This window comes from Osmerus mordax, chromosome 1 (assembly GCF_038355195.1).
Source record: "Osmerus mordax isolate fOsmMor3 chromosome 1, fOsmMor3.pri, whole genome shotgun sequence".
In the NCBI taxonomy this organism is placed as follows: Eukaryota; Metazoa; Chordata; class Actinopteri; order Osmeriformes; family Osmeridae; genus Osmerus; species Osmerus mordax.
In genome coordinates, this window is record NC_090050.1 from 14,959,972 (window position 1) to 14,986,029 (window position 26,058).

General features: G+C 47.8%; 2 protein-coding genes across 3 annotated transcripts in view; both read right to left on the reverse strand.

The window, feature by feature from the left end:
- Positions 1-1,426: 1,426 nt before the first annotated feature.
- rybpb (RING1 and YY1 binding protein b) lies at positions 1,427-12,728 on the reverse strand. Its single transcript, XM_067236933.1, has 5 exons — positions 12,641-12,728; positions 11,896-12,021; positions 2,305-2,736; positions 2,123-2,221; positions 1,427-1,756 (listed from the first exon to the last, which is right to left on the reverse strand). The coding sequence occupies exons 1-5, from the start codon at positions 12,664-12,666 to the stop codon at positions 1,507-1,509; spliced, it is 933 nt and encodes a 310-aa protein (XP_067093034.1). The 5' UTR covers positions 12,667-12,728; the 3' UTR covers positions 1,427-1,506.
- An 11,513-nt stretch (positions 12,729-24,241) lies between these two features.
- Positions 24,242-26,058, reverse strand: part of shq1 (SHQ1, H/ACA ribonucleoprotein assembly factor) — a 21,004-nt gene continuing 19,187 nt past the window's right edge. For both annotated transcript variants that reach the window (XM_067236774.1, XM_067236766.1), the window contains exon 12: positions 24,242-25,183. In XM_067236774.1, coding sequence (XP_067092875.1) covers positions 24,490-25,183 — 694 coding nt within the window. In that variant the 3' untranslated portion in view covers positions 24,242-24,489. The remainder of the gene's footprint in view (positions 25,184-26,058) is intronic.

Genomic DNA, 26,058 nt, shown 5'->3' on the forward strand with positions numbered 1-26,058 from the left:
TTCAAGTTCATTTTGAAATGGACAAGAATTACGGCATTTAAATGGATTATATTAGACTTTATTTAAAATGTATTTCATTTCATACATGATAATTGCATTTCAAATTGTTATTCATTTGTCTATCCATCTTCATTATGAAATTCCTTTGGTCCTTCAATAAATAAAACTAAGATATCTTATACACATTTATTCTTTGTACAATTTAATACATGTAAATGTAAATTAGTTTGGGCAAGTATCAGCTGGTGAACGTTCCTAACCATGTAACTGGTTATTCAGCTCAAGTTAAGCTTTTACGGCTTCCAAAATGCACCAAAAAGACGTCAAATCAGCCTACGTCTATGACTTGCAATGTTTCTGCCTTCAGTGACATATTGGAGTCTTAAAAAGACCTAATAAAGTAACAACTGAGTTATGAATCCTCTGGAGATGTTCAGATTAGAATATTCTGGTTTACAAGATGTAATTGAAAGTAATATTTAGTCAAGGTGAGAATAGCCAAGCCTATACTACAGTTCAGTCTTGGGGGGTGAAACCTCCCATTGCCTTTCCTTCAGTCATAATAGAAAACAAGCTGGCTCATAGTGGACACTGACCCTCAACTTCAAAACTGGTAGCCTACTGAATTATCGAATGCAAAAACATCAACAGCTTTAGTGTTTTACACAATAGCCTACAATATACAGTTAAGGACAGGAAACACTGTATAAGATATATGCTATATCAGACTAAATCATAGACAAACAACCTGTTTTTAAAGTTGAACTTCAGTTAACCTTTTTCTGCTGCACAGAGACCTATACATATCAACCTGAAAGACCACAAGGCGGTCCAAACATAAATGAGAGTGACAGTCAAAGGGTTAAGTAGCCTGGCTCTGGGTTATTAGCACTTTGAGTGAATGGCAGTTCCATGTCTGAAACCGGTTCACAGTGTATCTAGCACCAATGTGGGTGTCTCAATAGTCATGTCTTATCTGACTATTACAACTGTATAAACAAGGGTGTCATCTGTAGAGCTACACAGCGAAGCTTGGAACAAAAAGGACATTTTCAAATCGTATACAGGTGCAACAAATAATAAATAAGGATAGTAAGTTGTTAAAATATTGGTGGTTATTGTGCACAGCAGGTAATTCTTTTTACAAAAACAAACAAACGAAAAAAAAAAAAAAGAAGAAAAAAAACTTGATTCAGCCACACATTCACGTACAAATATAAAACAATACATACAAGTGTCAGGATGCCACCACGGTAGCAGTGTTCCCCACAGCCCCTCTGCTGTCTGTGCCGTGTGTGTACCCATGAACAAGGTCCTCAGCAGAGGGTGCCTCTCCTCCAGCTTCACATGCCAGCTCCTCTCTGACAGCCAGCTCTGTCAGCATCCAGAGGTGGTGATGATGGAGGCGGAGCAGCAGTAAGAAGGTCACACATCCACCCCCTCCCTCCCTCCCCCCTAAAGAATCCACACACAGTCCCTTCAGAGAGTGTCCAGGGAAGCGGGTTTTCAGAAGGACTCGTCATGCCCGACTGAGAGCTCTCCTTTGGGGGTGGAGGCGCGAGAGGAGCCCTTGTCCATGCTCTCGGAGCCGGAGCTCTGGTGCTGCTGTTCGGAGCCTGCGCTGGACGTCACGGTGGACGAGGACGTGGACGAGGAGCGCGTCTTCTCTTTAAAGTCTGTGATGATGACCGTCACGTTCCCCACGGTGATAGCCAGCTGCTGGGCAGTGCTCCGGTCAATGTTCTTCAGCTTGGGCCTGGAGGAGCGAGGGAGAGAGAGTCAGGAGTTAAGACGGGAGTCTAGACGTGGCTGACCTTGTCAACAGGCACACTAGCTCAGAGGGGGAGAGAGCAGAGCACCAGCTGGGCGGCTGGACCAAGCTGCTCAGCACAGCTCCTACTGCACGGACAGTCAGACTCAGTGGGAAGAAAGTGAGAGTAGGTGTGGAGAGTGAAAGATTGCAAGTGAATCATGTCAGCTGCTCACCCCCCCCCCCCCCCCCCCCCCCCCCCCCCCAAAATGGGCTTTACTTTGTACCGGTATGGTGGGCATCAGAGCGTTGAGTAATGCAGGCGTGATGACTAAACACTCATGACAACCCTGTGACAGGACTGGCACCCACCTGGAAATGTGAGAGGTTTTGTTGGTCTTGGTTGCCGACTTCCCAGACTGTATGCTGCGTTTGTCACTGGGAGGGCTCGGGTGAGTGTCTGTCTTGGGTCTAGGAACGGATAGAGAAGTTAGTGTTGAGATGGAACAAATAAAACAAAGAAAATGCTCAACATAGACGACCCATATACTGACCTGGTCTTTTTGCTGTTGGGTTTCTTGGTAATGGCTGGAGTGATGTCCTTCTCCTTGTCTGGTTTTTCCTTCAGCGGCTTCTCCTTCTCACTCTTGTCCTTCTCCAGAACTTCTCCATCAGGCTTGAGTCCTTCGGGCCTCACCCCCTCGGGCCTCACCCCCTCGGGCCTCACCCCCTCGGGCCTCACCCTCTCTGGGCGCTCCTCCTCTGGGCGCTCCATTTCTGGGTGCTCGCCCTCCAGCTGCTCCTCCTCCGGACGCTCCCCGTCTCCACGCTCGCTGTCCGGACGCTCCCCGTCTCCACGCTCGCTGTCCGGACGCTCCTTGTCAGGCCGCTCGCTCCTCTCCCTCTTCTCCTTCTTGGGTGGCGGAGGGGCTGGGTACTGTTGAGCCACTTGCTGAGCCACCAGCTGGGAGTTGATCCTGGGTTTCCTGTCGGAAGGAGGCCAGAGCACACACAGGGATTAGCACCAGTCTGGCGCTCAGGCGCTAGCAGCCATGAGTCGTCCCGGATCTCCAGCGTGATGTGGGTCGGCTGGAGGAGCGCTACAGGAATGAAGGGGTTAATGCTCCCAGCTGGGGTGGTGTGGTTGAAGTGACAGCTCATGGTGGGACTGCTGTGTTTGAAGGGTAATCTCATTAGCCCACTGCTGTAATAAAATGAATGTGGGGATCACAAGGTGGAACATTTGCAGCACGTCATTTACGTCCTCTAATCTGATTACGCCAGGGTTGGCCCCATTTGTCACAGGCTGGGATTCGCAGAGACGTGCAGCCAGACGCCCTCTCACTTATGAGCTAGAGGACTCGCCCACAAGCTCGTGAGCTTTCCCTCTCTCTCTGTGTCTGACTCACTCAAGCAAACACACGCAACAAGGTATTCTGTATACGAGCTCAGCCATTCTCATTCAGCAGGCAAGTGTCAGGAGTCTGGGAGAGATGAATGAGTGTCTCGGTGGATGAATGTCTCTACACTAGAAAGTTTCAGAGAGGGCTTTATCATTCATTAGGTTTCGAGGACAGTCATTCACGGCTACAGTGGGGACAGAGTCACTGTCTATGGTCCGGGGTGGTTGTCAGGACAGGTGACAGGTGGGCGGCAGATGCCGCAGTCTGCAGAGCGCGTCTCTGCTCCTGTAGGCAGGTGAACAGTGGAGAGGTGTAGGGGCTGCAGCCAGCAGCTGGGCGGGTGGCTGTGGAGAGCAGCCCAAGAAGAGAGAGAGGGGAGGAGACTGGAGAGAGCTTCAACCCCAGGCAGCGCTCCAGTCAGCACAGATAATCCCACCACAGGAGTGGGCCCGCTTCAGGACAAATACCAGAGAGCAAACCACATGCACACACACACACACACACACAGTCTTAAGCACACAAACAAGCAGCCCAACTCGGCTTGCCAGCTCCTCTGCGGCTGAGGCTCTTCACCAAGCACAGCCACAGCCTAACTCTCCGGCTCATTTCCAGCCTTGGCAGATAGCAGCGCGATAAGAGGGCCGCACGCAGGACCGACTGAAGCTTTGAGGGCAGGCATAGTTGATGCGGACTTAACTTTCAGATGTCTCTCTCTGAGCATACAGCCACGGCAGACTGCTGCCCAGAGAGAAGGAACCACTGGGCCGGAATACAGATGATGTTCTGAGAGCCTCATAGGCAGGGATGGAGTTGTGGTTAAGTGGGTCAGGACTGGAGTCAAACACGGTGGAAATACTAAGTGGGAGTGCTCGGGCACACCTGGAGCCGGGCCCTTCAGCACTTCTCCGGGTGGTTAGGTATTCTCAGAACCATGGGCTGAATATGCAGAGGCACATTGATGATGATGCATGGCTGGTGTCACCGTGTGGCGGGGAGTGGTTAGTAGATGTCTGGAAGGCTGGTTAACCCAAGGCTGGTTAGACGCATAGCCTCTCACTGAGAAGGCACAGAAAGACGCTCATTACTGTCTGTCTCTCTCTCCCTCTTGGTGTCTCCCGGCTCTCTGACGCCCATCAGGTCGGGAGCCCACCGTCTAGCCGTGAAGGGGGGGGGGGGGGGGTCCTGCCGATCATAAGGCAATCAATCGGCTCGTAATAGAGCATCATGTTGGGAGTGCTCGCGCCACGCTCAATCAATACAGCCGCCGTGGCGAATACTGATGAGGGGAATGGGCTCTGGGGCTGGGGCTGCACCAGCACACACTACTACTGCAACCAGCGCTCCAGCTGCTCCACACCTACAGCTTCAACTACGGCCACAACCAGCGCTATGGATATAACTACAGCTACAGACCTAGCTACAGCTACAGACCTAGCTACGGCTACAGACCTAGCTACAGCCTCCATCTGCCAATGCCAGTCCCAGCTAGAGGACAGCAGCCACCATGCTAATAGTGTTTCGGTGGCTCATTCTGATACGAGTCCAGTGTAAACAACATGTCAAACAATGCGAGGAGTTTGTGTTTTTGGACATTTTGCCAATTCTGAGGCTGCCCAAATACATGTGCTCACCTGCCCAGACACACAACAGAACAATTTGTCCCTCCAAACCGCAGTGGTAAAACGGTGGAGATTTGCACTGATCCATCAGAGGATTTGGCAGAGGCACGCAGCAAAACACTCGTAAACAGGCTCTCGGTGCAGGCAGCGTCCGGTGGGATCAGAAATCATTGTGCTTGGCAGGCTGAGCGGTAGGCCAAGTGGCGGACGTAGAAAGTGAGCAGGATTGATTGATTGGGTCCACGCCTCCTCGGCCAGTCACACCGGGCCAGGGACCCAAACGTGGAGATTTGTGTCAGCGGCAGCAGCAGGGTGGCTGGGGGAGGCCCAGACATCCGCCCCAGTAGTTAAGCTGTGATTCAGTGCCAGCTGTAAGTCAGCCATGAGTTGTTGCTGCCACGATAGGGGCACTGCTCTCCATGGCCTGTGCTGTTGTTCCTCGACACAGTGCGTTTATTTACTGCCTGGCTTACGTCACAGCCCTCAACAACACCGCTCAGTGACCCATTAACTCAGCTGGCAACACCCCTGGCTGAGGTTGCACCACAGGGCAGCACCTACCCTGCTAGCAGACCACAGCCCAAACAGGGGAGGGGGGGCTGTCTTGGGCTCTGTGGAGACCCCCCACTAAGAAGGATACCAGTCTATTTGCTCCCCCTAGGCTTCCACTGTTAACCCACAATAGATGGTGATTGACAGCAGCTAATCTGCCCGCCCCCTGCATTCCCCCAGACACGGGGGGTGAGGAGACTCCCTCGGCAGGGCGCCACAAAATGACTGTTATTAGCTCCAACTGCTCCTAACCCAAGCAGACTGACACCCATAGTTACACTCCACCACACCCTCAATATTCTCCCTACCACGGAGGCCTGCACTCCACACATACCACCACGGCACTGCTGCTTCATTCTAAGCAGAGGCAAGACATGAGACTGAGCACGAGACTGGATAGAGAGGGAGGAGAGAGAGAGATGGGAGGGAGCAATGGAAATAGTGAGAGACAAGAGAGAAAGAGAGATTGATAGTGGTGGAGAGACAAGAGAGGTGACCTCAGGAAAGCCCTCATTACCTAAGCCCTTTTATTTGGAGTGCTGCGTTAAGGACGGGCAATTACTCCCTGCCAGAGGGTCAGAGCAGAGCTGGTCAAGCCAGAGAGGGTCGGCACGGGAGCCCCAGCCATGAGGTTCCTGTACCCACGGCCAGCACACGGCCAGACAGAGGACGCTCATCAACTCACTTTCAAAGAACAACACATTCAGCTACACTACAGTCTCTTAGTATATTTGAGATATGATAAGCAATAGAAAGAAGCCTATTTTCTATGTCCCTTCATCAACTCTGAAACTGGAACCCATTGTTTACACGTGTATGTCCCGATTTCAGCACGTAAGATGACTCAAGCTTCCAGGCATTTCCCCGGCGACAGCATCCTAGCGTGCCGTTGGGCATCAGTGTGATCACAGCACCTCCCCGACACCATGCTCTCACCAGCGTCACATTCACATGCAGTCAGCCGTGTCAACAGTTGTAGCGGGCCTTGATCATTATGCAGGAACAAGACACACACACACACCTCCAGCACAAGGGATGAAGGAGCAGAGCGGAGAGCAGACAGAGCAGAGCGGAGCGCAGACAGAGCTGTCTGCTCAGGACTATGTTAACAGGCTGCTGCTGTGAAGTCTCCGTAGCGCCAATGAGCCCGTCTGTTGTCTTAAACCAGCCGGCTGTGGTCGTGGTTACAGGAGCACAGGGCTGTGGGAGCTCACAGAGAGCACCTTGAGAGCTGCCTGGGGCTACAGCTCGCTGCCTGGATGCCTCATCCTGAGGACAGACATTAAAGCTGCCTGGCATGAGAATTGCCACTGGGGGGGAATTGTGAGTAAACAAGTGTTTGGGAGCAATCTAAAGCGCTCTGCCACTAGACAATACGAGAAAGCGAACAATCTAACTGCCGGGATAATTTAATTTCTCGTGTAGGAATTAGCCCAGAGCCCGGTGTGGTTAATGAATCTGTAATACAATATAGAAACACAGGAGGGCAATGGAAACTCTGAAATGGGGGGGGAGGGGGGTTTCTAAATTCCTGATATCCCTCCTTTCTTTCTTCCCTTTTCAGATAGGATTTGGCACCCTCCCCCCACCCCAGGAGAGTCCCACTGCATGCCCCCCTCTGTTCTGGGTGCTTGGGCCCCGCCACAGTCCTCCATCTCAGCTCTACTATCATGTTTCCTCACACAGCAACACAAGGCAACAATGCATTACATGCAGGCATTGTTCTCTGATGTCTGGAGATGCGACTGCTGGGCATAGATTACAAAAAACCATACATGAACATCAGGGGAATTTTCACAGGGGGTGAAATTAGTCAACTTCATGCCATGAACAGATGCCCATAACAGTCAATCTGGTGCTTCTCGTGTTTGTGTGTGTGTGCACGCAAACACACTCAACGAGACATACCCTTCCGTCTGCCCTTCAGGCTACAAACTGCCTCACATCATGAAGACTGACGGCCAGCAGTCTGACAGCACTAAGCATGTATGAGCTTCCTCCATCACAAGCACCATGTCACATTCTTGTACATCACTCACTCTCCCTCTCTTTCCTATGCCCGCTCTCCCCCTGATCTACCAGTCATTCCCTCTTGCCTCGTCTTCACCTAGTCACTCACTTTCTCAATCATCATTTCCATATCAACCTTCCCTCATTTGTGTCAGAGCTACAGTGACTCCCTCTCCCTCAGCTTCGCTGACCTGCATTGCTCCTCATGTTCACCTTTCTCTCTGCAGTTTCTCTCTCTCTTTCCATCTCCTGGGTTCAGCAGGCAGTAAGCAGTCTGTCTCGTTCATCCAGTCACCCTGGCAGGCTGCTGACCTGCCATTGCCTGCCTGCTTGCTTGTAGTGTAACGGGGCCTGTTTCCAATTAGCTCAATTAGTCAACAAGCTACACAACTCAGGGGAACCCAGCGCTTCACAAGATGCTTGTCATGTAGAGGCTACACTAAGAACTGACACCATGTAACCAGAAACAACTACAACTATCTAACCACATTAATGATCCTCATGGTGTACAGTTGTAATTCAAACGCGGTCTTTCCAGACACTACTCTCTTGCCTGCGTTGTTAACATGGTGAGCAAAAGTAAGGAGCCTGTTTTCTATGCGTATCTTCTCCTTCAACAACAATGAATCTAGAACCCAAATCCTTAGGCAAATTCTCCCTTACAAACCCATCCTTTGCACGTGAATGCCTTGATTTCAACATGTAAAACGACTTCCAGTCATTTCCCTGGTGACAGCATCCTAGCGTGCCGTTGGACATCAGTGTTATAACGGCATCTCCCCGACACCATGCTCTCACCAGCGTCACATCCACATGCAGTCACCCGTGTCAACATTTGTAGCATGGCCTTGATCAGGGGAGACTACACAGAGGAACTGAAACCAGACAAACAGAAACAACTAGGCCTACAAATATCTGGGGGCCTGACACGGCATGGTCTTCCAAAACCACAAGTCATCATCATGGTGTGTAGCACCGATTCGAATCCAGTCTCTACAGACTTTACCTTCGGGCTGATTGCTTCTAGTGACACAGACCATCGAGAGCTTAAAACTAAACCCCCAAACGTCGTCCTGTACAGGTGTTGTAATCCCCAGGTCTGGGGGAGGGAGGAGGGCATCTGGGAGGATGGCCAGTGGGGCTCTCGTCTTTTCTGGGTTGTAAGGAAAGACAAGTTCCTTCCAACCCAGGACAGTGGATGTTCTTCCATCCCTAAGGAGAGGCTGGGCTGAGTGAACACATCCTCCTCTGCCGTCCATCAAAGCGGCAGGCTGCCCCCCCCCCCCCCCCGTCTCTATTCCCCTTCTTGTTCCCTCTCGCTCTTCTCCCATTCCTGGAGTCGCTCACCCGCTACCTCAGTCTCTACATTTGCCTTCCTCCCTCGAAGCGCCATTCAAAAGCTCTCTCGACATTTCTCCATTTGTCGGATTGCCAAATGGGCTATTGTATTTATTCACTCACACTCTCCCAAATCCCATGAAGTAATTAAGAACTTTTAAAGCCGCCAATTAACACGTTAAGATTAGGGCTACCCGTGCACGCTTGGGGCTTAGTGCAGATGTTGATAATGTAGGATAAGCAGAAGCGTTTCCTCTGAGTGGGACTGATGTGGGGGGGGGATGGGTGAGGGATCCAGATGGAGAGCACCAGCCAACATGTTGCTCTTACGTAATCACATTAACCCCAACAATTTGCGTTAATGTGAGTGGAAAAATCCACAGATTATAATGACGATTTCATCACTTTGACAGACAGACACAGCCTACATGCACAGACACACATTTTCACATTCAGGGTGGAGAAGTTTGGATTTTGGAATAGTAGGGGACTGAGATGGCTGAGATCACCAGCCCCAAACACTGAAATGCCACAAGCCCTGAACATGAATCAACATCTGGCTGTCCCTGGAACTCTGGGATGCTCAGGAAGCACACAATACACACGCAATAAGAAAGCCGATACAGCAACATGGTGTCACATTTACAGAAGCGGTTTCAAGTGATAAAAACATTTAAACATAATGACTGCAGGCCTCTCAGCAGACCAGAGATCAAACCTCTCAAATTTCTGAAGAAGGGTAATGACCTCATATCAAGATCCTGATGCTTAATTTATACGTGTACTTTAACAGCAGAACACAGAGGTCAGGTCACACACACACAGTTTTCTTGTTAGAGTCACAGTGGCTGTGGCTAGATGGGTCTAACAGTCTACTTTGGTATTGTGTTACATCCCTGGAATGGGTCAACAGGTTCATTTAGGTAACTCTCAGTTGGCAAGATAGCATCCATGCATTTGAATGACGTTGAAACATATAGACTGCTAGGCTAATCCGGTTGGTGCTCCTTTTTGGCCATATTATCCAAAAGGTAGCCTGCGATATCCTTTATTGCTTGTGGATAGAAGGTGACAGGTCAGTGACAGCATGAGTGCATACTGTGGCTGATGTGTGACGAACCCCAGACCCCTCAAAATATCACATCCTGCGTGGCAGGCTGGCATTCTCTGTACATCATCACATTATTCACCACTGGTTGTAGATTACAACTACAGGGGCTTGAAAATGCTTCAGTATAATCATTACAATTGCCATACCCCATGAAAACTAATTCAATGGCGCTACCTTGGATCTTCCATTTAAACATTATTTTCAAGTCTGCAGTGTGCACCGTATACCAAGAAGGAAAAAAAATCAATACACCTTTAAACAGGCACAAAACAACAATCTGAATGGAACTACCCAACTGAGCAAAGAGTTCTTTGAACTATGAATACAAGCATAGAAATAGGCTGACAGTAATTACAGATCAGAATTATCTTTTTTACAACTTCCCATTCATACTGTAGAGGCAGATACAGGGAGCAGGACAAACAACACCCACAATCCAAACTATGCATCATTTAGCCAGCATAAAGCTTCCCCAATGCTCAACTTGAACACATTAACCAGGGTGAAAATGTAGGCTAATTAGAGCTCATTACAATAAAAGTCAAGCAGACAACCGCAAACAATTGCATCAATCTAAGGTTGCTTAGATCAGATGGAGACGTGACAACCCACTCCAGTGATGTCATGTACTATTTACCAAAAAGAGGAAATTGAATTGCTGCCAAATCCTAGGTAGTTGGGGTTGGGGGGGGGGGGGGGGGGGGGGGGGGGGGGCTACGCATACTTCTTTCCACTTCCTGTTTTACAGCTCACGACAACTGAGCTGTAGCCTGTAAGCCTAGAGGCACTGATGTAGAATTATCAGGGGACCAAAAAACACAACAGTCCTTATAAGAAATGAATTCCACTTTATGATTCTCAAGAAATCAGTGTCAGTGCATTTCCTGTTACAGGCAGTGTGTCAGTTGAGCCCATCATTTGAAAAACAGTGCTGGAAAAGTTGAAGCATGGGGGACGCACGCATGACTCATCTGACACCATCGCAGCATGCAGCTGATGAGAAGTGATTGTCAACTCACAAAGTGACACAGACAACTTATCGGCAGAGCCCTTCCCCGGTAGACAGGTAGGAGTGGTAAACAGAAAACTGAAAGGGAATCACATTCAAAATCTAAACGCAACGCCCAGTGTGAACGTTTCCCATAACAAAGAGAAGGCTACGTTTGAAGACTTCATGATGAAGCAAAGTTTCTAACTTGAGCTTAAATGGCTGTTTTATTCTACTAAATCACATGGTCACATCCATCTGGCTGCACTGTTGGTATTGGTTAACTAGATATCTCACAGTTCAATGTCAGGTTTGTGGCAAAAAAATACAAATTCTCTGATGACTGATCGATTTAGGAGAATGGGAGGGATTTTTAAGAAATTGGTACATATTATTTGAGAATTGCACACTCATAGTGAATTACACACACTTACTGAAGATTCCATTGAGCTGTAATTGCACTCCTGAACAGCCACCTAACCGTCTGACAAAAGGGGGGACACGCACTTTACATTCCGTGTAAAACAGAGCTCCATTATACAAATGCTACTTTAATTACTTGAAAACCATTGAATGTGATACATTGATGATCTATGAGTGAGTCAGTAGAGCCCTAATTAGGCACCTAGTCTGTTAGCACTACAACCAATTGCGATGCAAACAATACACTAATGAGTGACAAGCCCAGCAATCAAATTGAGTACCTAGGTTTACCATGTTACCTTTTTATTGGAGCCATTTAAGCAGGTGGGATCTGAACAATGACATAAAGTCTCTACCATGTGATCAGACCCACACTCACATTGCATTCTTTCCCATGATGTGGTGCTATTCTGATGCACAGTAGCTGCACAGCCATCATGAAGCAAGGTCCCTCTCCCCCCCCCCCCCTCCCCCTGCTACTGTGGCAATAGAACAGACAGAACACCTAGACGACTGCATTCTGTTCAGTGCAGGACACAATAGTCTGTTGCGAGCAGCAGCAAAAAAGACAGGGGCACACATTAACATGAATGCACTATCAACAAGTCTACCTTTCAGACAAATTTAACAAGTAGTCATGTTAATACAAATACATTGCTATGATGTACAAGAAAAGGAAGAACACATTTCTTCAGACATACCTTGTGGATGTGCCCTTCCTCACGTCGCAGATGCTGCATTTAAATGCCTCGGCACTGTTTCTGTAGGTGCAGACGCTACAGTCCCAATAGCCGTCGTCAGCAGTCGGTTTTGCTTGTCTTTTTGGCCTTAGAAATAGACAATGTAAGGTCAAGTTAGTTGGCATTTCATATCGAATAAACGAACCAAAAACGGCGATGACTTGCAGAATTCCCCATTGAACGTGTGCATATAAACTGCACAGGAAAAAACATGGGAAGGCTGTCATGATATGTTCGAATCCCGACTACCTGACTAGCATTGCGCTTTAGCGAACAAACAAGCCTCTCGATAACCCACTGCTGGCTAGGCGAGCCACCGAGCTAGCTTCAACGTTCTATTGAATCGCAGCATAGCCTGTCTATATTGCTGACTGATATTTCAGCTCGAGACTGTGACCAAAAAACATGTCAAATAATATCCTTTAGACATTAAGCTTCAAAAAAGCTTATTTAAAACTGGATATCTGACATTTTCGAGAATGCCAGACGTAACCATGAAAAATTCCCTTTGTCTGAAAGTCACTGGTAGAGAGTAGGGAGCGAGAAGCCGCCATAGTGCCTGCACTACTCTAGCTCTGGCATACAAACTGAAAAAGGGAGAAACACTCCTTGAGAAAGCATCCGAATATCAACCCCAAATGCCAATGAATTCTCGCTAAACAAATATCAATCAATACCAGAGGATATGAGGCGAACGGTTAATTACCTGGTAGGGCTCTTCTTATCGCCCATGATGGAGAACTGTCTTCCAAAAGAAGAAAAAGGCTGTAATTGTCAGTAATTGTTGAGGGCTGTGCGCGGAGGATCCAGATAGAACCGCTGCTAAAACTGGTAGACAAGCTCGCATTCAGAGCTGACTCAAGGCAGGGCAGAGCGACTGCACACCGCGTGACTCCAGAACGTCCAATCACCGTATACCTTGGTTAAAAGTCGGGATAAGAAACGCAAAATATGCCTTGGGATTGTTTGACAGTCTTAATGCAAATTGTTCATGTATTGTCATCTGCAAATATGAAATGGGTTTGATGGCGATTGTTGTTTTACCTGTTGTGCCCGCCTGACTTAAGCTGACACTGAGTTGTTGCATGCCGACTTACATTGCAAGCAAAGAGAAAAGGTCATCCTGGGACACAGCATAGCCTACACATCTTGATGAGCCAATAAAGTTCTCATAAAACAACTATGAAGCTAAAGTAACTGTAACCATATTTAAAAACAAGCACACACATCAAGTCCACCACTTTGGTTTTTACCAACCAATTCATATATTGATTGAACTCATGGATGAAACAAGAACCAATGCCACAGGACATAAGGCGTAATTGTCGTATTGACAGTGGACTAATAGTCTACCTCTATATCCATGTAAAAGTCCTAATCGTAGACCACTTCAGCAAACACTGCTCCTGGCTCTCAAAAAGCCGTCACATCAGTTAACTACACCTGTCTGAAGCTTCCCCTTGTCCAGGAAATGACTCTCTCTGTGGGGGACATTAAGCATAAATCATGTAGCCTCACTAGGCCTTCACAGCTCTAGATCACATTGTCAATGTCTCTGGTTGTTGTGATCCTCAGGATCCATGCTGCTGACTCGCTGGTTGTTCTCTCTAACCAAGGACCAGACCTGTGCATAGCTCCTGTCCTGAGGCCCTAACTGAGGCTCATCATGCCACTGACATTTCCCTGTGATAATGATCGGATGACCCTGTTGACTATTACTTATTTACTATAACTTACTGACTTATTGACAATCACTTAATTTGCCTTACAATTACTATGACTTAATGGTAAAATAAGGCATTAGGAACTATTTAAGGAGGTTACATGGTATTACTGAGTGCCAAAATTGAACTGAATCCTATTTCAGCATTGACCCTTAGAAGTCAATGCAGCAGTCTGTTTGGCTCATAAAGTCTTAGGTTACAGTAAGTATGTGAGCATTATGAGAAAGGGACAAGTTGAAAGTGAATGGGGGTGACTGATCCCATAAGTGTGTGAGCAACAGCTCTAATCTTCTTCCCCACACTGTGTCACTTTATGACTCATGATAAGATGTGAAAGACAAGAAATGTGTTACAATAGCGTTCTGCACCATCTATAGAGGCAACAGATTACCCAATGTGCCAGCAGTGTCTCCCAATATGTTGTTGATTTGCTACAGGAAAAATGGAGAGGACAAGATTCAGAGAAGAAAGCCAGAGGTAGGTGGATGAGGTCGGCAGTGAGGCCAACAGAGGACAACTGCATGGTTGCACACTGGTACTGACCCATACATACCAAAGAGGAACTGAAATTCCACGATTAATAGGAGGTTATCATTGAGTTATCTTGAGACACTCAAACAATCACTCAACATAGAAGAGAATACTTATTTTTTAAATGGTTTTGAACCTTCTTCTCTGCCTTTGTTAGATGACATAAATTCACAGGTGGGATGCTCTTTCCATAACACCTGCCCCCAATTAGTAGAGCATATTGCTTTACGCCTCATACCTCTTAATAATCATATAATTAACTGTCCCCAAAACATCTGCTCGATCATCTGAAGGAGTTGTCAAGTTGCATATGCTTGTGCAAATGAACAAACATCAGTGCAGATGTTTAGATGACTAAACCTTGTTTTGACTGGTGGTGTGTCATGGTGTAATTTGCTTTTCTTGACCTGTCAGCCCATGAGTATTCCAACGTGTTTGCTTCCAGCATTGTTCTCTACTGTTTCTTCTTTTCACATCTATGTTTGCTCTGGCTGCTTTCATTCATCACTAACAATTAGAGGGCATGTGAGGCAGACGTAAAAATAACTTCAGTAATCAGAGGAGCGGTCAGTTTTTGTTCACTTTATCTCTAGTGTGGGTAGATTTTCAACGTAAACTGCTCTGGAACTAGAATGCTGACAACACAAGCCTATACTGATGAGGAATACACCGATGATGGATTGCTCGACTAAATATATTTTCAATCCTTTCGATTCTGGATTCACTCATTGGTCTCCCTTTCCCTCTGTCATTTCTCTTACAAACAAACGCACACACCTTCACCGTTTCCATCCACGTGGCTGTGCGGAGTGTGGAATGGCATGGCCTCTGCCTGTATGGGTGTGGAGGATCGCACAGTTGTCAGGACCCTGAGGAGTTTATGGTTGTGTGGGATGTGTTTAAGTGTCCTGAGACTCAGGGGAGGCTGACTGAGGACACGGTTTCCTCCTTCTGCAATGGAATGTCTCCATACATACATTAGAGAGGCAGATCACGGCCCCAGAAGTGGGCAGGAAACCAAATGCTGCTTACACTTGGCCGATAAGGTGGAGCAGAGGAGGCTTTGCCAAACTTTCAGGAAGGTAGATTATCCCTTGAAATGCTGGGGCTGTGCCCCAGTCTTTGTGCATCTGCTCGGTGTGTGTGTGTGTGTGTGTGTTTGTGCGTCTATGAATGAGAGAAAAAGGACAAGAGAGAGCAACTCCTTCAGCTCACTCAGCAGTGGAGTTTCAATGAATTCAGGGCAAAACTCCCCAAAGGCTGCAGAACAAAAGGTCTGCAAGCTGAGAATGTGCAGAGCAGAGGCATAGCCCAATGTCATGGTTTGTTAACACGGAAGCATGACATTAAATTAAGAATAAGACAGTCAGACATAGGTTGTCCACTAGCCCCCTGTTGATTAGGCATAGAAAAGTACCCTCATTTATATGTATGCGTTACCCATAGTAACGTGATGCATAAAGATTATATGCAGTCAAAACCAGTGAATGAATCCAAGTCCAATATATGTGCATTGGCCATCCCCTCTGATAAGCTATGAAAAGACAGAGAGTTTAAGGCAGACTTCTTATTCTGTTATGGTCTTATGTAGTAATTCCCACAAGTGCACACAATCCACTGGATTACAAATCATAGGCTCTGGGGAGGGGTTTCATCTAAGTATGCCTGATGTTTATGGTTTTCAGACTGAATCCAGCTGGTCCCACACAATAAGACTGAGATGTAATCAATTTAACAGATTAGTGCATTGACAGACGCACCACCGCACGACCAGCAATCAATACATACTTGTTCATCCCTTTAAATGTTTACTCAAACACTGATGCAGTACCCCAGTAATCATTTCCCTCCTTGTCTCTCATGACGAGTACAGCCCCCCTTCCTACCTCTCCCACCCTCCCCCTTTCTCTTTCTCTGCCTTTGTATGTTGCACAATGATGTTCTTTTGGCTGCACTATACTGTGTTACATTGTAGTTGAGATGCCATTGTTGCACTACTTACTCTGCACTGGGCCTAGTAGGTACAATCAATCAATCAAAATAGAATCTATCTATCTATCTATCTATCTCTCTATCTGTCATCTCTCTCTCTCTCTCTCTCTCTCTCTCTCTCTCTCTCTCTCTCTCTCTCTCTCTCTCTCTCTCTCTCTCTCTCTCTCTCTCCCCCTCTCTCTCCTCTCCATGCTTCAGCTGTTGGCTTGCTGCTCTCTGGGAATTACTTTCTGGCCATCCTCGGAAAAGGAACTCTCTCCCCTCTTAGCAAGTGCGATGGGATATGTCTCCCCCAAGTAGGGCAGCCAAATCGAGCAATCAGACAAGACATCCATCACTATCCTGCAGGGTGGAGTAAATGACCTTGATGCAGTCTTCACACTCAATTTCAGATACCCTTGGGCTCCATTATTGGGAGATTTAAGCGGCGAGAGAGCGACCAGCCTTCACATTTGATTCTTATGATACTGGATGCGCTAAGTGTACGATGCAGAGGCAGAAAGTAACACGAGAAGCCAGGGAATGAGGGACGGAAAGAATAGGTGGTAGAAAAAGAAGATGGAGAGGGTGAGTCAGCAGGATACATGAGGAAGATAGAGGTCGAAAGAAATGGGGAAGAGAAGGATGGAAAGTAGTGGTGAGAGATGGAAGGAGGAGTGGAGTTTTGAGCTGAAAGAGAATACTGGCCTCAGGTTCAATATGCTCTACAGACTCTACAGAGCATTAGAGTATTTTCAGCTACCAAAACACAAGAATGATTAATGACAGAAGCAGCAGAGAAGATCTGCCCTCTGCAGTGCAGAGGATGAAGAGGCCTGGTGTTTTCTATATTTTGGAGGAACAATAACATTGTTCACAAACAATGAAGCCATTTGAAAGTCTGCAACACCTAAGGAGTGTTGTGAAGGACACTCCATGTCTTTGCGATAAAACAAAGAGGGTGGGAAGCTAGTATAATTTAACTGATTAAAGTTGTTTTGTGTTCACATAATGAGGAGGAAGAGAATAACGGAATTTTCAGTGGAGTCAATTTTGCGTTTTTGCAAGAACTGTGAAATGATGCACACTTTAAATTCTCATTGATTTGTTTATCTACCTGGATCATCTTGCCTGGAGTGATTTAGGATTGAAAGGTTGAAAGGGTGCTGTATTGGCTAGGATTATTGGACACGTGAATTTAGGTAGTTTACAATTAGATAAATATCTTTATAAAGAGATAGCATAACCACACTAAAAACCAAAACATCTGATGGTCAGCCAAAACCTAGTGTGGCATACTGGGTTTACGGCACAGGCAAAATGAATTATGGAGGCCCTGTGCCTACTGTACACATTGTCTTGGTTTTTTCTAAGACGTTAAGACTGATCTCTTTTACTTCTATAGCGATAACTCTTGTCCTTGTTTTCACAATGTGACAGTAACAAAGGATGTTGTTTGAGCATGCACCTCTTAGCTATTAGCAGGCAGTTACACAGCCCAGTGGTGCAGGGCATTGGGATGGTTGTGAAAGCATGTCCATTGGAGCGAGTGTTTGCCTAGGGCAGGTCATGTGTAATGCACTGATCCATGTAACTGCTGTTGAAAAATCCCATGTGGGGATCCCAAGCTGATGCCAACCAGAGTCAGCTACTAGTGACACATCACTTACCGGGCGGATACCTAGCAAAGATCACACAGCTGGCCGACAGGAATCAGCATTAATGAACTGTATCGTCAGATCATGTAATAAACTGCAACATATCAACAACAACTGTTGCTAGGTCCGTAAAAACGTTTATTTACCTCTGCGAACTTTCAGGAGGTATACAAACGGATTTATTAACTTTTGAGAACGTTTTCTGGACCAATAAGAACAGCGTATTGGTCCAATTATTACACTAGTATATAAGAAACTGTATTGTCAGGTCATATTTTAGAAAGTTTTGCCTCTCAGTTATTAATTCTTATTTATTATATTCTGATGTTTACGTGAGAATATATCATGTTGCTTAACTTGTCAGAGGACCAGATGTGTGCATTCTCTCAATACAATGGTTCAGAATTGGCTCTGTTTTTGATTAGAGCTTGTCACAAAGTTGTCTGAAACTCACATTCTTTCTCTTTAAGGATGAAGGGGAAGCTGCCAAACAGCACATCAAGAAAATGAGGCTCTCTCTGGGAGTCAGGCTCAACTCTCTCTGAGAGTCAGGCTCAACCCTCTTTGAGAGTCAGGTTCAACTCTCTCTCAGAGTCAGGCTCAACTCTCTCTCAGAGTCAGGCTCAACTCTCTCTGAGAGTCAGGCTCAACTCTCTCTGAGAGTCAGGCTCAACTCTCCTCTTGCCTCTCTCACATAGCAGGCACAGACCATCCTCCTCTCAGGGATCTAGTCACTGCTGTCAGCCACCCAAATGTTGGAATCCAGCCAGCCCATAGAGCACTTACAGTGGCTATGTGCTAAAATCTTTGCAGCAGATTTGAGAAACCACGATACAAAAATTAGACTGTAACATGGATACCACCAGAAGGCCCACTGTACCTTGGTAAGAAGCGTGCAGTTGTGTGTCCCTGCACTACCCCTGCTGCTCTGGGAAAGGTTTGTGAGTGTTCGTAGTTCTTAGACACCCTCATAAATCTGCGAGCGATTCAAACACTCCACAGCTGTGAGGAGGCTGGAGTTTCTCCCTGCCTCAGACTGGGAGCACCAACGTATACCACAGGAGATGAATGGTGTGTGGGTGGGCGCCTCATTGATTTTGTGTCGGAGAGATTAGTGCACATTAAGGTTACACACTGAGGGCTGAGATGTATTAGAGCGGAACACACACCCGTTCAGCCCCAACACCAAGTCCTCCAGCGCACTGAGCTCAGATGATCTAGTCTGGGCCCGGAAAAACTGGAAGTGCAGAGCAACAGCGTGCCACCGTCTGAGCCGCGCCTCATTGCTTTGCTTGGTCATCGCATTCTGTACCTGTGTAGAGTCTCTGCTGCCACCACACCAGAACAGGTGTGTTGGAAACACAGAAAGGGCCGTCCACATCTGGCCATGATGAGAACACGTCAGACTCCTCCAGATACACAAAACGAAGAAAATCCCTCTCAGCAGACAGAGTCATTTCATTATCAACAAGCGTAGTTTGGCCCATCTAAAGGTCAGTGGAAGCAGCCACTGAGAGGGTTCAGAGGGCTGGATCCAGTAACCTTATCAGCATTTATGTAAGAGCCTGTTGGCCAATGTGCTCCCCCCCCCCCCCCGGAGCCTGCTTTATTACCCATTAGTACTTCTTATCTCATCTGACACACTAACCAGGGCTGTCTCAAGCAGCATTAGCATACTGTGTGTAACATGGGTGTTCTGCAGTCCTGATTACAGGCACATTCCACAAAGTACCAGCCTCGCTACAGTAGAGATACATGACAGAGCAGATGCCAGCACTGGATCGCCTACTTAAAGGGTGACGTCCAAATCCCTTCCCCTCTCGTCTCCGTGTTAACACGCCTATTTGTGCGTTTCATTTTGCCCTCAGGTCAGAACCTTTGATGAGTATCAGGAGGTCCCTGGGTCCCCCTTATCGAAACAAAGAGGGAGTGTGAGGCTCAGACAGCCGTGTGACACTTCCTAATGACGTCCCGCCCTGACGGGGATCTGCTGATGTCCCCCCCTCCCCTCTGATGCCGTGGGTCGGGCCCGGGAGACACAGTGCGTGCCACGCAGATGTAATCTACACCTCTTAGTGCTGAGAGCAGCGATTGAATCGCAGAGGGCGGCATCCGTGACAGGCTGACAGGCTCGCCATGGTGACGTGTAAAGGGGATCTGCTTTCATACATGGTATCCCAGGGGGCTGCTGGTGGTGAGGGGGGCTTGAGACGTGTCCAGGGATGAAACCGAGAGGCTGTGGAACCCTGCAGGCGTGTGACAGCCCCGTGTCCCAGAGTCAGAGAGGAAACGCTGAGAATGGAGACACTGGGGTGAGATCAAGAGACAAAGAGAAGTGTTTCAGAAAGACTGGAGGAGACAGAGACAGGGAGGCTGACTAAGGTGAAAGATAAGCGACACCGAGGAGGATGCAGAAGTGTAGATTATTATCAGAGTGGAAAGCCATTCCATTTATAGATAATCGCAGCCCTGCACAAGCCCACAGAGAATGTTTACTGTGTGTTTGTGTGCGTGAAGTGTGTATGTTTATATGTGTGAGTGTCGGTATTTTTTAGATGCAAGAAAACCTGCATTGAGTGCCAGGGGAGCTTTTCCACAGAGCATACAGGGAGTGTGTGCACAGCCTTTGTTTCCAGCCTGTTGGCTGTACTATCATCCGTGAGGCATCATTAGTGTGGGGCTGGTCTGTACTGAGGGGAGGGGGCGCACACGGCTTCAGAGACAGGTCAAAGGCTTTCCACCCTTCGGCCATAGCACAGAGTAAACGCAGCGCCTGCCACACGAAAACCTCTCTTTCACCACTACATCTCTGTACTGTGTGGCTTTGAAGAACAGCACTGTGTGTGCTTGGACATCTGTGAGGACTGTGCCCTTGATGCAGCTCAATGCCTCTGACGCTGTGAGCTGTGTCCCTGGGTCACAATCTAGATTTCCACCCGTCCACTTTTTCTGTCCTGGACTGAAAAGAACCTCTCGATTCAAGGAAACCAACCATGAGCAGAGGAAGAGCGGAGGAGAGTGGCAATAGAGCAGTGGTGCTGTTTCAAACATTCCTAGCACTTGCACACTAGCATAGCCTCACGCTGAAATATTAATCGTGTTTGACAGCTGTTTTAACTATGAAAACAAACACAGGACTGCGGCTTTTGGGGAGAAGAGGGACCTCCACCACACTTTGCACTGGCTTAGATGGCTACTGGGAGCAGCATGTGGATCTTGAACAAGGGCTTTAGTGTATGCAGTTGGGCAACATGGCAAACACTGCAGGTAGAACATGCTGTAAAGCCAGACAGGCTCAGCATGCCGCTCTTTAAAGAGGTCCATGTGGAGAAACATGACAACACAAATAGAAGCACCTGAGAGGAACAACATCCCCCTTAAGCCCATTGTGTCAATCTACTGAGGCATAGGAAGTCTTTTCAGTAGTCCCATCAAGGGCTTAATGCGAGTGTGGGTCAGAGTGGGAGGGAGTCAAACTCAGCTTAATGCATGGCTGCCTGAAGACTCTGTTCCAGGGGCGGAGCATGGAGTCAGTGCAATCTGACACCAACCTGAGAAAGGATTAGGAGTTATAATGATGAGAGAGGTGAGATGAGGCTACATCCACAGCCAGCACACAAAAACAAACACAAGCAGCTGTAATATTATTCTCCATTAACTGGCCAGATAGCAAATGTCCACAGAGAGGAAGAAGTGATTTAACGGATATTGCTTACATGAATCAGACTGAATTGCAGTGAAGCAAAGCCATGGCGGAGAAGTAGATGGCTGCCCTTTAAATACACACACAAGAAACCCAATCCCTTATACAACATGCTAACATTTGCATAATGCATGCATGATGTTCTCCGAGACTAATAATCCAGATGCACTGGAGGTGGATGTTCCTATGCAATTGGAGAAATACAATACAGGAGGGCTACATGGAGAGAGTCTCGGTGTGTCATACAGTAGTAGCATGTGGGAAAGAAAGAGCACAAAAGAAATTCTATTTGCACACTCATTGTAGGACGCAAGCCCTGGAGACCACCCGATTCATTTTTTCTTGAGGGCTATTAATCTTTTCAAGCAGCAGAATTACTTTTCCTCTCAAGAAGAGCAGAGGAGATTGAGTTTTCTATTAGAATCAAGCAGACACCCCTGCTCGCCCCCTCTGTGTGAGGGAGGGAGAGTGTGTGACTGTACTATCCCTCACATTTATTTCCTAAATAGAGGATCAACAAAATGACTTTTGTGGGCACCAAACGTCCTGTCAACATTCTACACTGAAGAGTAACTATTTAGTGTGAGAATACAAAACATGATTGCCTTCACATCTATTTGGACAGAAGGTAAGATATATTTTCAGAGTAAATGGCTTAAGCATCCTGCTATTTCTTCTTCAGAATTTTATACTCTGATGGACACAGACGCCAACTTCCCAAATGAGTACTGGGCAGAGTAACTACAGCAGTGTGTTGACCTCTGGAGGTCAAAGGGCAGGCGCAATGCACAAGAAGAGCACCTATTCATCTAATCTAAGTCAAAAACTAGCATACACGTTCCATTAATAAATGTCTTGTATAATTTATCAGCCACATTACTTAAACCGTAGTGTAGTCTCTTGAAAAATGTCCCTTCCGACCAAAATTAATTGCAGCAGCAGTGAGAGAACGGCCGTGCTGGGCCGAGTCTCCCCTGGTCGAGATCCGAGATGGCTGGGGTAATGGGGAATATGGAGGCCACTTTAAGATGAAAAACGGCAATGGAACCCAATGTCACTTAATCAATGTGAACCCCCCAGTGGGCAGAGGCCTGCGCAGCCTGAAGGGGCCCGCTCGCTCCCAAGACTGATGTCCCCAGAACAGAGCAGGCTTTAAATGGGACGAGCCTCCTACCGCAGCACCTCACCCCAGTCACCAGGACGATGATGAGGCTCCTGTGGGGGTTCGGGCAGAGGCTGCCTCTTCTTGGGAGGCGCGTAACGACATCATCCATCTCTGTAACACAATACTACAGGGACCACCTACCTAAAAAGCGATCATCACCACTGGCTCCTGGGCCTCCTTCACCGAGGACCTGCGTTCACAGAAATGAGAGATGTTCTACCCTGCAGATCTGGAACTTCACTGAGCATCCCACCGTCACTCTCTCACACTCACTGTAGCCGTCTAGTTTTGTTTGGACATAATCTTGGGTCAATTTGATAATCTTCTGTGTCCAATCATTCTCTTATGTTGGGACAAAAAAAGAGAGAGCTAATCACTTTTAATTGATTTGAACTTGGTTTGTGTATCCTGTCAGATGCCATCACAGATCTGGACTGTGTGTGAATGGATGCCCACTCTAACACATACCAGTAGTCACTTAATTGCACTGTAATTGTGCATGACTTGTTTTTAATTTGCTCAGATTACTCTATTCTATTACTCGTAGCACTATAGTGCAGTTACAGCGCAATTAAGTGACTATTGGTATGTGTTAGTGGGCATCCATTCACACAGTCCAGATCTATACTGTGTGTGTATATATACACACATAATACATTAGAAAATCTCATCTTGCAGTATGTAGTTCATTTCATGTGCCTGTGTACCCTGTATACTTGACAATTTCAACCTAACTGTACAAATCATCATAGCTGATATGACTATAAGCAACAGCAGAGTCCTGTGTCCACACTGGCAAGAGTGGTGTGTGTCTCTGCCTGCTCCCCGCTCTCCTCTACTTCCTGCTTGGCTCAGGGGTGCTCTCATCTCCCAGACCAAAATCTCCCGTGCAGCAGCTCAGCGTGCAGCCCTCGTCTGTCTGACTGACACGTGCTTCCTTGTTTGTTTTCCCTTGCCTGGGAGACCCAGCTGATGATATTGAGCTGTGTTGACAGCACTCCTCCATTCAAGCCAGATGAATCAATCAGTCTTGAGCATGCACGCTCCCGTTTAGTGCCGCCAATCTCCCGTGTTCTAATCAATGCGGAGCCTGCTAGCCCTTACTGCTGCTACTCAGACATCAAGTCTCAATACTCGCCTCCGGCTACGGACTCCAGCAGATAATGATGATCTAATTAAATCAGTAACACAACCAACTGTTGTCATGAAAATACATTTGACATTTTGTTTTAGACAGGTTTGGAGGAATTACGTCAAATGTGCTCTTGAAAGGAATGTTAACAACAGCCATGAGGTCTGCTGTGCTGGCAAATGGAGTGCAGCACAAGGGGCAGGAAAGGCTCTTCAGGCAGACATGAGGACATGGCGTGGGCCTTTCCGGTGGGGTTGGGGGATCTGTCCTATTTATCTCCAAACCACCCATTCCCTTCAGTTTCCTTTGAGGAAATGGTTGGGTAATAATAATTACAGGAGCTGATAACAGTGGAGCACACATCTGCACACAACAAACAACTGCTTGTTTTGCGCACAAATAAACACAATAAGGACTAAAACCTAAAAAAAACCAAGCATTTATTCAGTAATAAAGCAAATTTGTATTGCCTTGTAACATAAAAAAAAACATGGTATACAATTAAGTTACTTTGTCACTAAACTAAAAACACTTATAATTATAATCAAACTATGAAAATACAACATTATTCTAGTTCACATATAATGTCCTCCTTCTGGAACCAAAATCATCCAACATAATTGGAATGAGGTGCCAAATTTGGAAAGTTCTGTTGCATAACCCATCAAAATCTAACTGATAATATCATCCTCATCAATATCGTCACTGTCGTCTGTGTTGACGATGAGTAGCGGGTTTGTGCGAGGACAAGGCTCGAGCAGTGTTGGTGTGGCTGACACCTCCCCTCGCTGTGCTGCAGCAGAGGGCTGAGAACCCCCTCCACCTCGCTGGGCCCGTGTGCTGCTGTTGCTGCTAGAATGCCTCTCTCCAGACTGGGCCTGTGCCAGGGAGATACACAGCCCCTCCCCCATCATCTGCCCTAGCTCCTGGATCAGCGGGCTGGACGAGTCATCCCTGGCTGGGGCTGCAGTGGAGGAGGAGGGGGGGCCGTTGGGTTTCCTCAGTGCTGAGGGGATGAGAGAGGGGGCGGGAGCAGGGAGGGCAGGGGAGTCAGGCAGGGGCCAGGGCTGGAGGGGGCTGTCCTCTGCCGTCCCTCCTCCTCCTCCTCCTCCTCCTCCTCTCTCTGCTCTGGGTGGACAGTTCTGTTCTACAGAGTTGTCTTCGCTCTCTTCGGACGAGTCGGTGTCGTCGCTATCGGGCTCCTCTCCGCCGGGGGAGTGAGGAGCCCCCCCGGATCCTCCTCCCTTCTCCTCCTCCTCCACCAGCCCTGCGGCCACCTCCAGCACCTCCAGCTCCAGCTCCAGGTCATGCTTCCCCAGGGAGATGCTCTGTAAGGGATCTGCCAGAGCCGTCACCTTGGCGGATCTGAGATGCAGAGCGAGCGAGAGAGAAATGAGGAGGGAGGAGAGAGAGAGATAAGTACATCTGAGATCGAGCTGTTTCTCCTGTTTAACTATTCATACAACCAGAAAGGATAAGCCATCTCATATCATTTCATCTGCACTGTACCAAGATATGGATACTATGCTGACTGACTGTATATTGCGGGGTAAGGATCCAGCAACAAGATAGCCATCTACAAATCTAATATCCATCACCCAAATCCCATTCTTATCCAAATGCTAAGTAGACACCGATTCGCGGAAGCACAAGCTCAATGAAATATGGAAATGCTGTTAAATAATGGAGATAAGATGAGGGGTGCCGATAAGCAGGTCTGCCCTTCTCCTCTCCATCTGCAGCTCTCCTGCAGGAGGTGATAAGAGACTGGGGAAATTACAGAGATACAGCAACCCCCACCCACTCTCTCTCCCTGGTTCACACGCGCAAGCAGGCGTGCACACACAAGCTCACACGCAAGCGCGCACGCGCACGCACGCGCACGCACGCGCACGCACGCGCACGCACGCACACGCACACACACGCGCACACGCGCACACGCGCACTACGCGCACACGCACACGCGCACACGCGCACACGCGCACACGCGCACACGCGCACACGCGCACACGCGCACACGCGCACACGCGCGCACGCGCGCACGCGCGCACGCACGCACGCACGCACGCACGCACGCACGCACGCACGCACGCACGCACGCACGCACGCACGCACGCACGCACGCACGCACGCACGCACGCACGCACGCACGCACGCACGCACGCACGCACGCACGCACGCACGCACGCACGCACGCACGCACGCACGCACGCACGCACGCACGCACGCACGCACGCACG

Excerpts from the sequence above, each read along its gene's own strand:
- rybpb (XM_067236933.1), bottom strand. The coding sequence starts at position 12,666 with ATGGGCGATAAGAAGAGCCCTACCAG. Across the intron at positions 12,022-12,640 it reads GATAAGAAGAGCCCTACCAG|GCCAAAAAGACAAGCAAAAC; the intron begins GTAATTAACCGT and ends TCTATTTCTAAG. Across the intron at positions 2,737-11,895 it reads AGGAAGGGCACATCCACAAG|GAAACCCAGGATCAACTCCC; the intron begins GTATGTCTGAAG and ends TCCTTCCGACAG.